This window comes from Schizosaccharomyces osmophilus, chromosome 1 (assembly GCF_027921745.1).
Source record: "Schizosaccharomyces osmophilus chromosome 1, complete sequence".
NCBI lineage: Eukaryota > Fungi > Ascomycota > Schizosaccharomycetes > Schizosaccharomycetales > Schizosaccharomycetaceae > Schizosaccharomyces > Schizosaccharomyces osmophilus.
The window spans coordinates 778,739-793,260 of record NC_079238.1 but is presented as its reverse complement, the minus strand read 5'-3'; the positions used below and the strand labels follow the sequence as shown (position 1 = coordinate 793,260).

At 37.7% G+C, this 14,522-nt stretch overlaps 6 protein-coding genes across 6 annotated transcripts; 3 read left to right on the top strand and 3 right to left on the bottom strand.

The window, feature by feature from the left end:
* Nucleotides 1–141: 141 nt before the first annotated feature.
* Nucleotides 142–2,289, bottom strand: gus1 (cytoplasmic glutamate-tRNA ligase Gus1; the record flags this gene model as incomplete). Its single annotated transcript, XM_056179156.1, has 1 exon — nucleotides 142–2,289. One exon carries the CDS (start codon nucleotides 2,287–2,289, stop codon nucleotides 142–144), a length of 2,148 nt encoding a protein of 715 aa, XP_056036263.1.
* A 475-nt stretch (nucleotides 2,290–2,764) lies between these two features.
* Nucleotides 2,765–5,798, top strand: ftp105 (Golgi localized protein, HID1-like protein 3, implicated in vesicle-mediated transport; the record flags this gene model as incomplete). The annotated part of the gene is made up of 8 exons (XM_056179155.1): nucleotides 2,765–2,784; nucleotides 2,827–2,869; nucleotides 2,921–2,953; nucleotides 3,014–3,615; nucleotides 3,672–3,879; nucleotides 3,933–4,304; nucleotides 4,349–4,606; nucleotides 4,647–5,798. 8 exons carry the CDS (start codon nucleotides 2,765–2,767, stop codon nucleotides 5,796–5,798), a joined length of 2,688 nt encoding a protein of 895 aa, XP_056036262.1.
* Nucleotides 5,799–6,626: 828 nt separating this feature from the next.
* On the top strand, nucleotides 6,627–7,529 carry saf5 (splicing factor Saf5; the record flags this gene model as incomplete). Its single annotated transcript, XM_056179154.1, has 1 exon — nucleotides 6,627–7,529. One exon carries the CDS (start codon nucleotides 6,627–6,629, stop codon nucleotides 7,527–7,529), a length of 903 nt encoding a protein of 300 aa, XP_056036261.1.
* A 301-nt stretch (nucleotides 7,530–7,830) lies between these two features.
* On the bottom strand, nucleotides 7,831–8,580 carry mrpl1 (mitochondrial ribosomal protein subunit L1; the record flags this gene model as incomplete). Its single annotated transcript, XM_056179153.1, has 1 exon — nucleotides 7,831–8,580. One exon carries the CDS (start codon nucleotides 8,578–8,580, stop codon nucleotides 7,831–7,833), a length of 750 nt encoding a protein of 249 aa, XP_056036055.1.
* Nucleotides 8,581–8,953: 373 nt separating this feature from the next.
* On the bottom strand, nucleotides 8,954–11,190 carry crp79 (poly(A) binding protein Crp79; the record flags this gene model as incomplete). The annotated part of the gene is made up of 4 exons (XM_056179152.1): nucleotides 8,954–10,228; nucleotides 10,271–10,766; nucleotides 10,811–10,988; nucleotides 11,070–11,190. The coding sequence occupies 4 exons, from the start codon at nucleotides 11,188–11,190 to the stop codon at nucleotides 8,954–8,956; spliced, it is 2,070 nt and encodes a 689-aa protein (XP_056036056.1).
* Nucleotides 11,191–12,666: 1,476 nt separating this feature from the next.
* On the top strand, nucleotides 12,667–14,220 carry mug99 (mitochondrial conserved fungal membrane protein Mug99; the record flags this gene model as incomplete). The annotated part of the gene is made up of 1 exon (XM_056179151.1): nucleotides 12,667–14,220. The coding sequence occupies one exon, from the start codon at nucleotides 12,667–12,669 to the stop codon at nucleotides 14,218–14,220; it is 1,554 nt and encodes a 517-aa protein (XP_056036061.1).
* Between the last annotated feature and the right edge of the window lie 302 nt (nucleotides 14,221–14,522).

The window sequence follows — 14,522 nt, the reverse complement described above, 5'->3', positions numbered from 1 at the left end:
GCATTTTTGTTAGTTTACATATGGACTGTTTCCTTTTAAAATGAATATTTAGGGATTATCCAATTATATAGCACTTGAATTTGTGTACAACCAAAACCTTGCTTTTTTATTCAGAAATTATCTAGTACACCATTTTTCTATTTAATTTTTTGTTCCGTAACGGTTGACAGTCTTGCCATCAGGAATGTTGAAGAAAGAAATACCCTTGCCATCGAAGGGAGAATCCACAATGAAATAACCCTTACGCTCAATTTGAACGATATCTCCTTTCTTCAAGTCCTTGACAGCATTGTCTGCATAAACAGAAGTGTGGAATTCAGTCTTAGGAGTCAAGAAATTCTTGTAATCATCTTCTTCCTCAAGCTTATCCTTAGTAATCAAGTAGTCAAAATCGACGAGATCAGCAAGTACTTTGTCCCCGGTATCAGCCAACCAAGTGACCTTCTTTTCGGTCTTCTTAAAGTCACCTTCCAAATGAAGTTCCAACTTCAATGCGGTAACTTTACCGGAAACGTCATGAGTAATTTCTCTAACATAAGCATTACCCCAGTCCATCAAAGTAAATTCTTCATCCTTATTCAAAGCAGAAGCATCAGCTTGCTCAATCAAAATGTCACGAGAGTAAACAACATCTCTGCTACCCAAGTTAGGGTTCTTCTTATGCTTGAGACGGTCTTTTGTGTAAAGAGCCTCAGGACCGTTAGTAAGGGTAGCTTTCACAAGTCCTTCTTCTGCAATAGCAGTATGACGAGGAGCATTTGGATCAACTATTTTCTTATTAGTAGCCCAGAAAGAAGTCCAGTCAAGAGTCAAAATATTTTTACTAGGACCTTGAGAAATAATATACTGTTGCAAAGCTTCAATAGTCATACCGCGTCTACGGACACCACGAACAGTAGGGAAACGAGGATCATCCCAGCCCCAAACTAAGCCATGGTCAACAAGGGCGGTAAGCTTACGCTTACTAAGGAGAGTGCGGACGAAGTTCATACGAGAGAATTCCCAAACGTGGACCTTGCGAAGGTTCATAGCCTTCAACATCCATTGATACATGGGGTTACGATCACGATATTCAGTGGTACGTAAAGCGTGAGTGACGCCCTCAGTAGAGTCAACAATTGGACAAGCAAAGTCATAAGTAGGATAAGCTTTATACTTGGTACCAGTGCGATGATGAGGCAACAAGTTACAACGATAAATTACGGGATCACGAAGAGCTTTGTTGGGGTTTTCATAGGAGATCTTAGCACGGATGCAATTCTTCAAACCTAAATCAGATCCCTTATCCATTTCAGAAAAAACAGCAAGAGATTCTTCGACGGGACGTTCGCGGTATCTGCTAGGGATACCTTCGTTTCTCTCAGCACGCATTTGTTCAACCTCGGTGTCATCAGCATAAGCATGGCCAGACTTAATCATCTCAATACACAAATCGTGGATTTTATCCATATAGTCAGAGGTATAAGTTATGACGTCGGGCTTAATACCGAGCAAAGCAATATCTTCCAAAATCGAGTCTTGGAATTCAGCATTTTCTTTGCTAGGATTGGTGTCATCAAAACGAACAATGAGCTTACCGTGATACTTCTTGGCAAAGTACTCGTTCAAGAGAGCAGCTTTAGCATGGCCAATGTGCAAGTAACCACTGGGCTCGGGAGGAAATCTGGTAACAACCTTTCCATCTATAGCATCTGGAAGGCCAATTTCGTAGTTGGGACCAGAAGATTTTTGCTTCTTGCTGGAATTAACAGACTTGGTAAAGTTTTCCAAAGTAACGGCAAAGGGCTTTTGAGTATCCATATATCTATACCAACGAGCAAGATTATGATATTGACCAGTACGGACGGCACCAGCAGCCATGTTGTTAGCCTTCAAAGCTCCCCAAACAGCCATATCGGCAATGGTTAAAGAATAACCAACAAAGAGAGTGCGCATAATTAAATGGTCATCTAATTGTGCCAACAAATTTGAAACTTCCATAAAGTTATGAGAAGGAGCCAAGGCAGCAGCTAACTCAATCCAGGTTTGAACGGATGATTTTTCATTCTTTCCCAAAAAAAGATCGGGGAACTTTTCAAGAAAACTGTTGACGACATTTTCGGATCCATACACTTTATTGTTGCCATTTAAGTCAACAGCAACGCTGCTTGCCTTGTCGGCATTGTCAATCAGATTGACATCTTCAAATTTAGTAGCAATATGACCTAGGCCAGAAGCGTTTACAAATTCAGCAAAAGCAATTGCACTGTAGGCAATAGGTTTTGCTTTAAGAGCTACCGTGAGCGACATTCTTGAGTTTCCAAGTTGGCCCGCCGTAGTTGGTTCTTGGTAGGTTTTGTGGCCTTGCACAATGGGGTTAGTCGATCAGTCGTTATTTGATGTAGACGCGTTTGCGATTCCAAGTTATATCAGCGAGACTTCCAAGCAGAAAAAGAAGAGTCAAACCTAAATAAAAGAAAATAACTATAATTATAAAAATATATGTCAATCTTAAAGTAACCCCATCATTTTTTGAATCTTTCTCATTTATTGATTAGTGGAATGCTTTGTATCCTAGTAGTATACATTATGTATTATACCATAGTACTGTAAAGCGCATAATCTAGTTTAAGCATTACCAACGTTGTGCAGTACAACGTGTTTAAACACCTTCCATTTCTCTATATTCCAAATCCAGTAGGAATGACAATCGAAAGAAAGAGCAATATTCTTCGTTGTAGACATTGTTAAAGAAAAACGCTAAAATTGGCGTTTATACAAGAAAATGGGAGGTCAAGAATCCAAGTAAGAAGCATTGAAACAGCAACGAGTTTTAACAAGTTCAAGATTGGCTTTCCAACGGGGAATTGCACGGCTTGCCGATGATTCAGTATGTACAATGCTCAAGAAGAAAATGTTATGGACTGCTAACGTGCGTTAGGCCATTCCTTTAGATGATGATGTTTGGGTATCTGTAAGTATAAAGTTGCTAGGGGTGCAGGAAATGTGTTTGGCTAATTCGCGAATTATGTAGTTTTGGAATATACCGGAAAGTGCTGCAGAGGTGTACAGCTTTTTAAATCCCGATCTTATTCGAAGAATACGTGAACTTCAATTTGAAAACATTGAGAAATTGTTGCTTGTGTTAACGTCACGACTGTTTGCGCTCAAAAACAATAAGCACTTTCCTAATTTAGAAAGTGCTCCTGCAAATGATGCCTTGAATTGCATTCGTGTCCTTACACGTATCATTCCGCTGCTGGATGAACAGCCCAATTTGCAACAATGGAACCAAAAGTTTTGGTGGAGCTTGCGTAAAAGAAAAGTGATGTCTACGGAAAGCTCAGAATTAGATTTAGCAAGCTTTACTTCTACTTTTGAAAAAGAGCTTTCAGCAAACGACAAACCTGACGAACCTTTCACTGCGAATCCGTTGTCTTCGATTATACGGCCGGCGTCCAATGATCCAACCGGCCAAGAGATCTCCAACCATGAAACTAGTAATTCCCTAGATAAATCATACGTATATGAGAAAACATTGATGGAAGAACTACTAAACACCTTGTGTAATCTAATGTTTTGTCGGGGATTTACGCTTCCAGAAGAAAGTCCAGAGCAGTTCACGTATCGAATATGGTATGTACAAACGCAACTAACAAAATCTGCTGATAACGTTGCTAAACTTTTGCTAGGGATAAAGGAATAGGCACCCAAGAATCGGCATCAAATTTGCCAAAAGATATTCTTTCTAATCGAATTGAAGTCCTCCGCTTAATCATGGTTTTAATCTCCAAACGCGTTTATCAAGATGAGGATTCCAACTCTCATACGTTGACTTACTTGACTTATTTTTCAAACAAGCAGTTTAGTCTTATCTTTCTTTACTCGCTCATAAACACGGTAAGTAACATTTTACTAAACGAGTCTCCATATGTTAACAAACTTTGTTGTAGGCTATCAATCTGAGATCTGAAAGCAGGAAAGTTGCATATTCCAATTTACTGTATAACGACGTCAATGGTCCTTTGTCAAAACTAGCTTGTCAAATATTACTTATATTTTGGGATTATACAGCCCCAAAAGCATCCACGCATTATTTTCTACGAAGGTATAATCTACCTTTGGATAGTTGTGTTGAAAACCAATACAGAGCTTACTTTTCTCGGCTTCACCTACAGAAAGATTACGAATTTCTGGTTGATAATTGCTGCCGTTTACTTAATGTTCAGTTACCTATCACTTCTTACCTACCTTTGTCACAAAAACCTTCTATTCATTTCCCAGAGCTTGTTCTCCTCGCTTGGCAAGCAATTTTATACAACAATGTACGACTGCAGCTTTTTTTTTCATTGCTGACAATGTTTTTTAGAGATTTCGTGCTTATTTAACTACTTCTTCTTACGCTTCAGACTTTTTAGTAGCTATTCAATTCTACGCTTTACGGTACAGGGATGAGCCTAAATATTCTGGTTTGGTTCGGCTATGTCTTTTTATCGTTCATTATTTATCTTCTGAGAAAGTCTTGTGCGAAAGACTAAACAAGCCTTGTTTTAATAGTCAGACTCTGTTGACTTCTCTTGGAATCTCCATTCCCTCTTCCATCTCATACGCAGAGTTTATCATTGTTGTAAGTCGACTTTACGTGTAAGGTGTTCTAATATTCTTAGTCTAGTTTTCACATTACTGCAGTCAAAGGATCACCGCACAGTAGTCTGTCACCATTGATTTTATTGACGTTATGTAACATTTCGCCATTTCTAGAAAAGTTGTCTTTTTCCACCTGTACGAAACTAATGCACCTCTTCTTCTCTCTTTCTTCACCACGTTTCCTTGTGCGCAATCCGCGAAATCATTTACTATTGGAATATTTACTGCAAACATTCGCCAACATATTAGAAAACAAGTTTCAGGAAAATCCAAATTTTTCTTACTCTATATTGCGGTTACAACATAAGTTTCTTTCTTTGAGGTCTCTGACATTAGATTCAGCTTTAGGTGAGGAAAGAAAATCATCATTTTTCCTCGAAAGTGCCAAGAACGGCGAAGCCCTGACAGAAGCAAGTACAACAAAGCCAGAAAATAATGCTGCGAGTGTCAATTCAGTGGATTCTGAGCTTAAAGATTTTGTGTTTTTGTCATCCGCTAGCCGTACAAACAGTTCTTCCGACTTATCTTCTAAGTTAATTTCCTTGTCTGTTCCTCCGGTACTACAAGACGTATTCTTACATGAGCCTAGGGTTATGTCTAAAAAGTTAAGAGGGAAGGCTCCTGAGGGGCTGTCTGAGTCTGAAATGTTCAAAAGATGCACTTCCAACCCTTTTGGTAAAGATCTAGAGGCAACTGCTAATTCTTGGTGCCCAACAAAAGCATGGTTTCAGTCATGGCATTCAAAACTTGAGATGGAGGCTATTTTAGCAACTATATCTCAGTTTACACTTCCAGTGTTTAAAAAAATTAGCGACGAGTCAGTATCCACTGACGACGCTGTGAAGTTTTTATCGGAATCCAAGTTGAAGGATATTCTACCGAGGGCTCCCAACTTTCGCTACTTCTTATGGACAAATCTTATGAATGAATGGTTTGAGGGATTCATATGGTTTTGCACACTTGATTTTGATGAAAAAGGTATGCTGGGATCCCCAAACCTCTTTACAGATTCAAAAATTCATCGAAACCATGGTGATACGATGAAAGCATTGGATGCAAAGTCAAAACTGAATACTGCTGAAGGGGCAATGAAATCGATCTTTGATAAACTTGACGGTGTGTATTCTCAGTTTTCGGGATCTTCTTCATCAGCAAACTCCAAATATCAATGAGTATTTATTATGACGAAATTTATTGAATTATTACTTCCTTTTGGTCCAAAAAAATTTCGAGAATTCCAATAATGTATTTTATGCTACATTCTTCTACTCGGCTAATTATTTACTTCTTGAAAATGAATAGTAACATGCCAATTAATAAAATCTCTACTGGTCAAATGAAAAAGATACTGACACTTCTGCTCAATTTCTTTCTTTTCTTCTCTTGTGGGAAGCTTTAAGAATTGTCTTTAATTGCTCAACTCTTTAATTATATCTCCATGAAAGAACTAATTAATCTTGAAATGACTTTTTGTTAATACAAGACTTATGAGAGGCTGCAAAAAAAAGCAGGTTGTTTGCAATTTTATATTTAGCATGGCACTTTCATGTTCTCTTTAATGGTTCTTATGAACCATTAAACAAAAAAAACAGGTAAAACTTGCTCAAGAGTACAGCCTAGTAATGGAACAATATCATTCACGGTCTTTAAGGTAAACTTTTTTAAAAGTGACTTGTCATTTTAGTTTAAAAGTATTTTGCAATGTGAATCAAACGTTTTAAAACGAAAAGAACTTCGAGTTAATACTCAAGAGGCTTTTCCTTCAAGTTTCATAGTTTTGTTGCTTTCCTTTTTCTTCCTAAGCTCGTCAGGTATTATTTTTACCTTTTTCTTCATAAAAATTATAAATTTATTTCTTAAATACTACAACAGATTTTCTTTAGAAATGATTGTTCATCCATATTGGGAATTCACTTACCATTTTACCAAAGAGTGTTTTTAGTCAGAACTGAGTATTAGAAGGACTTCTTTCATTTCTGAACAATTTTGCAATTCTAAAAATGACTGATCTTGAAAAAATTTACCAGATTCCAAAAGATCTTGTACGAAAAGTCGAAACTGGAGAAACTTTATCTGACGATCGCGAAATTCTGTTTTTTGAAGACTCAAATGTGAATTATAAAATTGATTTCCCATGCCAGATGAACTGGGGGCTCGGTGCTCTCTTGGATGTATATATAACATCAAAGTCTTTTATTCTATTTGATCCTGAGGAGAACTTTGGCTGGAGGATCCCGTACAAGCTAATAACCTTGCATGCAAAACAAAGTAATCCGAAACCCTTTGTCTACTTACAGTTGGAGGGAGAACTTAAGTCTTTAAGTTCATGTAAAACGACACCTGAAGAACAGAAGTCTCTTATTAAAGGAAGCATTCAAAAGAATGGCGACAAAGAAGTTATAGTTGACGCACATGGCTCTTTACTCCATGCAAATGCTTCATCGGTTTCCGAAAATGATTTCAAGTCAATGTCGATAACTCATGCGGCACCCGTGTCAGCTTTGTTGCAGGATCAGTCTGGAAATGTGTATCGATCTAAAAATATAAATGAGCTTTCAAATTGTTATTCATGTTTGTTCGGCCAAGAGCCTCCATTCAAGATCAACGCTGCCGAAAAATCATCTGAATTAAACAGTGCCTCAGAAAGCGAAGAAGATGCTACAGAATCCTCCGTTTTTGAGATAACTTTGTTTGTATCAGATTTCGATGCCTGTTATCAGGCTTTATGTTCTTGTCAATCTTTACATCCTGATCCTCTCTCTGATGAAGAAGAACAGGATGCCTTTTCGTTACTCTCTGATCCAAATCATCAGTGGATTACAGAAGATAATTTGGATGATAGTGCTACTGCTTTAGAAATTGATACTGAATCAGAATACCCAAAATGGCGGCGTACAGACTGAAAAATCCTTAATTTTGCCCAAAAATTGCTTTTAGGATTCACTACGGTTAATAAAAAATCTCTCTAATTTATATTTTTCATGTCATAGCAAACATACACAGCGGAAGACTTTAATGGAGCAAGCAAACATGTGAATGAATAGCATTTTACTTAGTTAATTCAGATCTGATTATCAAGTCAAATATATTGAAGAAGAATAAGTATATTAACCGGAAATAGGAAAAACATGAAAGATTACAGGAGGAACGTCTTTTCTGCAGTTCAATGAGAGTATAGAAAGGAGAGGGGGAAAGCAGGAGTTATTATTTATAGGGAAGAGGTAAAGAAATCGTATTGGAAGCGAAAAGATGTGTCTTTTTGATTGTAACTTTAACTTTTGTTGGAAGCTGCGATATATGGTTGCGTATACTATTAAGCAACGCTTCAATATTGTCTTGTAGTAGCTTTTCATCATAATCTAGCTTTCCCACAGGCATATTAATAACACCGTTTGCTTCCCGATAATCCGTCATTTTCATCGCTGCTTCCACAGCAGGGCCTACTTCTTCAACTATAGTTCCACGCTTCGCCGCAGGCAGCAGATGTTTTGGTCCTAAAGTTTTTGCTACTTTAGGCAACAGATGAGAAGCATTAGGATGAGCCAAGCATTTTGAAAATTCTATTTCTTCCGCTAATATTTTTTGGACGACATTCTCTCCACCAGCATAAGTTGCACCGTGTTCTAAAGCCTCTCGTTGTGCATCCCCAACAGCTAAGACGCAAACTTTAGGAGTCTCAAGAAATGGATGAGGAAATAACACTTTTCCTCGAACAGGTGGAAGTCCTCGTCGGGTCCGTAGACCCACTGAAAGAACATAAGATCCTTCAAAAGGAACAGAAACACTCAGGGCTCGTAGATACTTGGTAACTTCAGGAACTGTCATTGAAAATGAAGGAGATTCCTTTGACTTTTTTGCATAGCTACGTAGCGTTTGATATGGAAGAGTTCCCTTGATCTTCAGTGGATTGTTCCATAAATTTCGCTTTCCAAATATAAACCTAGGTATCGACATTCTTTTGGATTTGTAAAAAATAGATAGCGAAACAGGATCAATGAGAACAGTTTCTTCTAGTTTAAAAGAAAATCTGGAAGTAACGCACTCAGCAAGTACCAGATGGTTCTTCTCTGCCGATATTAACGGAAACTTGGAGCAAATCGATCTATTTCTTTCCAAAGTGATTTAATACAATGAAAAAGACTTAGTTTGTTTCTGTTTAACCCAAATTCACCTCAACTTTGATGGCTCTTGGGATGATGGGAGAAATAAAAATTGGCACGTACGTCCCTAGGACACCTTGTTCGTGAATCTTTTGCAAAGGCAGGAATAGGATATGGATATAATTTAAGCGTTTTAAAATTAGAATAAATGACTTCTCGATTGCAAATTACAACTGTGATAATTGTATTGCTGAAGGAGATGCGTTTCCGACTTTCACAGTAGATTCGAAGTTTTCTTTATTGGAATCGGGATACAATGAAGAGCTCATTTGTTTAAATCTCATAGACATATCTGGATCCGTTTTCGTATGATTTGCTTTGGGGAATGTATCTTCGAGAAGCAATTCATCTTCCTGATAATGAATGGGTTCTACTGTTACATAAGTCAAAGTCGTGCAAGTAGTTGCTTTTGCCCGGGGGACAAAACAAGAGCTCTTCAGTTTTTTACGGTTCAACATCTCCTCAATTTTCTTGAGGTTATTAGCAATCGACTGAGACTTGATTGACATTCGCTTTTTTGCAGGAATTTCAGTCGAGTTTAAGTTCTCTTTCAAAGGGGCCTTTTCTCGTTTGTCTTCTTTCGGCAGACCTTTCTTGGGGGTTGCTGTATCATGAACCTCATTGCGATTTTCGTCCACCGTGCTGTTCTGTTTATTTTCATCTTCAGTGTTTGTAATGGATTGAGTTGAACTCAAAAGAGATTTTGCTGATTCCTCAGGTTTTCTTATAGTAACAGGAACCGTTTTCTCAGGACGAACAAAGATTGAAGATGGTGAGCCATTGCCTGTAGTTCTTTGTTCTGCAAACAATTCCTGAAGCCGGCGTATCCTGTCTGTTTTTCTTTCAGCGAAGCATACAAAGATTCTTTTCTTTCCAATCATTGCACCGTTTAATCTTTCCTTTGCTGCAATGGCTTCCTCTATGCGATGGAATGCTACAAATCCGTATCCTTTCGAAATGCCCGAGTTTGGATAACAAGCTAGCATGGAAGAGGTTATATTGCCAAACGGAGAAAATATAGCTTCCAATTGGTCTTTCGTTGAGATAACGGTGTCATCCAAGTTTTTTACATAAAGATTGCATGGGTCAACGGGAGCAGAGTGCATGCTACTGGCTTGCAAAGATTCCCATTGGGATATCGAAGGAAGTGCATTGTTGTTCCTGGGAATATTGTTTTTAGAATAAGTAGAAATATCGAGTTGCTCCGCTGAGCTTCCCCATTGATAGCGTTCCTTGGTAGGAGAACCCATCATCCATGTCATACCATTGTTGTTTGCATCATTTTTGCAGAAAGCGTTTCCGTAATTTTCTTGTGGGAATGGCCATAGGCTTTCAGTAGAGGGGGTTAGGTTCAAGGCGCGATTATTGGGGTATGCGACCTTTTTCATGCTCACGTCGAGTTTACTACCATTGAAATGAGATCCACTGAGTACATGAATTGCCTGCTGTATTAGCTCTTATTCGAACATTTGGGATGCACTTACCGATTTGCATGCTTCAAGCGAATCCATAATGACTTCTCCATACCGATCCCCTTTCTGATCGGTAAACTGGCTTACTGCTGTTCCTTTCACTGTTCCAACGGCTTTGAAGTAATTGTATAAATCAATGGGGGTCATTTCAGCTGGGATATTCATAACCGTTAAAGTAAACGTAGATGAAAAGGCAGTTGGTGCTGCTTGCATGCTGAATTCCTCTAATCCTAGAGACAAAACAGCTTCTTTGAAGTTTGAGTCTGTTGAAGCTGGAGTGTAAGTAGCTTTGTTTGTTTGTTGGGTTTGAACTTCCGAAGGATTTATAACTTTAGAAATAGAGGATTTAGGCGAATTGGACCTTGGTTTTTGGTTTACAGTTTGAATATCATTTTCTGTATTTGATTTGATTTCGTTATTGGGTGTTTCAAAGTTTGGTGAGTCATTCATCTTCTTTTGGGTCTTTTCAGTAAGTTTTGAAGGATTAACTACTCTTGCTTTGATAGATCTGTGTTTGGTCAGCATTTTTGTACGTTCCTTCCATGTTCATACAGTTTTCTTTTTCCAAGCACCATTCCTTTAGCATCCTTAAGAACGGCCTCAACGCCGTCACGATTGGAAAATCGTACAAACCCGTATTGAACTCCATTTCTTGGCGGCTTAAACGTCTTTGGTTTTTCTTTTGGGTAAAAGCTGTCGAGCAGCCGACGAAAAAGTGAAACTACTTGTCCTACAAGAGTTAGCAAATAGTTTTTGTTATAATTGAATTGAATTGAATTGAATTGAAGCCAATTTCAATTTCCTATTATACCATATTTTGAAAAAAGGTTAATGATTTCTTCATCCGAAACACGGGAATCAAGGTTTCCAATATATATAACACAGCTTTCGTCTTCGTATTGTCCAGGAATTGACACTTTTGAATTATTCATTGCTGTTTGCGATTCAAAAAAGTGAGTGTTAGTATTGAATGGGTTTGTTTATCCCCCACCTATATATACTTGTGTTTTGTTTACATTCGATCGTAAACATACTAACAAGGCGGGTCGAATCATAACAATATGCAAGGTAAACAAACAAGATAAACGAAAAATTCAACAATACGAAGCCATTAAAATTCAATTGTAAATTAGAAAATACAAAAGATGATTTTGAAAATGGGGAAACGCCAGATTTATGGAATGGAAGAAACGCCGTCTTTTTTTATTTTCTATGTATTAGAATACAATTTGAAAATAGAGAGAACCCCATTTTATTATGGTGTTACATTTGCTTCAGAAATTCGAGTATATGGGTTTTCACTTTTCAAAGCCCAAGTGACAATGTCAAGAGAAATCGACTTTATGGGCCTTATTTCCAAGAAGGATGAAATAAAATATATTAACAAGTACGGTCAACATATACGGAAGTTTTCTTGCAAGGTTCTGTTTACACTTTACATCTAGTGTATATGTTTTGCGCAAGCTTCCTTTAAAGAAATGACATTCAACGAAAAGAGGTTCGACATTCTTGCTAAATCCTGTGGATGTGCTGTATTTACTAGTGAATTACTAGACATTGAGACTCATAGCTCTGCTTCAAATATGTCGACTTGAAACGATTTCATCGATTGAGCTGATTATATTTCTCTGTACAATTGGATCAACCACCAAGTGAGTACATTTAATGAGGCCTTCTAGATTCAACTGGGACTTAACAGAGTTACGATTCGTAACTCCTTACCGTATACATAACCATCCTTCTAATGTACAAATGAAAAAGCAATATGTACAGAGGATAGATATTGGCTCAAAGGATGTGATATCTTTTCAAGTCTGGATTTGCTTTGTGCATTCAGGATATGTAGTGTATATCTTTGTTTTGTTCTACTGGCATATCAAGTGACAGTAAACAAAAGGAAAGTGACTTGAGGAAATGATGCTTTCCTTTGCACTTTTTCCTATGGTCTTTAGATGGTCTTAGTTTTTGATATGGATGAAAAATATAGAAAGACATTAACATAATCATCTGTCTTATACTTTCGTAGCAGGTTGTACCAAAAGAAAAATTATACATCATCATTGTAATGCTCCTCTTTAGTATAATACGTTCTTGCAAAAAAAGTAAAACGGAAACTGACTCGTGAGCGTCTTCATTTACATCTATTACAAGATTTTTTTTTAAGTTCTTTGCAGTTATTCTTGATATGATCAATTTGAGGCATGTTCGAAGTTGCTTGTTAGGCCGACAATGGTACCTTACTGTTATAACACATCCTACAACAAGTAATTGGACTGGGGCATTTGGCTGTTATCGTTTTCGTCGACTAACTCAGTAAAACCAATATTGCTTAAAGGTATAAGAGAGTATTCTTTTCTTCCTTATGATCAATAAATCGGCACTCTAAGGATTACATCCGTTAAGTGAAAATGCTGAAAATTACTTTCATGAACTGGACGTCGAGGGTGTTTTTCCTTCGAAAATATACAACAAATGTAGCATCAAAGCCCATTGCGACCTTCCAGACAAAGTTGAATGACAACCTTTCTAAAATGAAAAAGCTCACACAAGACCAACCCCATCTCATATCTCGACTGAACGCCATAACGAATGCATTAACGGAAAAAACACCTAAACATCGTATTTTATTACAGTCTTTGACTTCTTCACAAAGGGATATTGCATGCTCGAAAACTATTTTACAAGCTCTTCTAACAAGTCCCTTTCTACCAAAAGTACCTGAGCTTGATGAAGCTTTGAGGACTCTTGGTCAGGAGCCACTTTCGATTTCTTTTGCAAGTACTCCCCTTATCCAAAAAAATGCTCGATACAAATCTAGCCATCTTTCTATACCAAGCGATTTTCTTCAAGTCCATAACCTAGAGATCACTTACCTACCTGCGAACTATAGTGATAATCTGATCTCAGCAACTTGTCAGAGCACGTACATGTGCTCTTCTTCCTATCTGAACATTGTTAATGATCGTGCTTCTCGCCCAGCTTCACATATAACTTATCTCTTGGACAAGGATTTGACGGATGTTGATATTATTAAAAATGAGCCTCACATTATGCCCATATCCTCGCCAAAGGCATTGTCGGCCATTTCTATATTACGCCAAGATGCAGGCCAGTTTACACAGTATAAGGAGCTTTGGGATAAAAGCAACTTCCAGACATTGCGAAACTCTTTTCTTACTAAAAACAACTACGAATTAGTCGAAAAAATGCTGAAGTCATTTATGGATACGATACGCTCGGAAAATGCTGGACAAAAGTATATTGCCTCTAAGAACAGCAGCAATTTTATGCTATCCTCTTTGGAGGAATGGGCCAAATGTTTTCACGCTGATACGGAGTCTTTTGAAGTCCAACTGAAAGCTTTATGGAAAAAACTTGGGTTTTTACAGCTATACAAAAACATTGACGCATGGCCTAATAGTTTGAAAGACCTGCTTCACAAGTCCTTTCTACAGGAATCTAAACTGGAATTAGCATTCCTCTTGGGCGAATTATCCAGAAATGGGGATGATAAAAAGAACTTTTACAGCGCGATGAAAGACTTTCAAACATATCAAGATACGTGCAAACAAAATGTTTCAGAAAAGTTTAAATCACTGAAAAAGCAAACGCTTTATGTGACGCTATTCCAAGGTGTTGGAGCTTTGGGCTCTTTGTATCTTTACTTAATTGCTCATGCATCCATGTATAACTCCTTCAGTATCTTTGCTGTAACATCGGTTTTAGGATTCTACGTTTTGCAGCGGAGCTCAGTTAATTGGAAGCGAACATTTTGGAAAGAGCAGCTGGAAGATAGTAGATGTTTTGAGGGAACGTTTCGACGTCAATTATTTGAAAATTCTTCCCTTTATAGCCAGAATACACTCCAAGCAAAGATGAAAACAGAGACGGATCTGCTTTTGACCCAGGTTGACGAATCTTTGAAGTGTTTAAGCAAATTACGCGTTGCCTCGGAAAACTAGGTCTGTGATGTTGCCGACATGTTTTGAGAGATCATCTGTGGATTATTTTATGCAATACGTGCAAGTGATCTTTTCTATTGATCATTGTTCCGTTAAGTTTTGACTTTGTATTTATATTTATAACGCCTCCCCTCTCTTAATGACATTTCCTTCTTTTCACCTTTCATTTGACTTTATAGAAAGAGAAACCAAATATCTGAGTAGTTTCTTTTCCTCCTTACTTGTTCTTGACTGTCTACCAATACCATATGGTTCAGCTCTGTAGTTATTCATTGACATCTTAGGAGCAGTCCATGAACCTG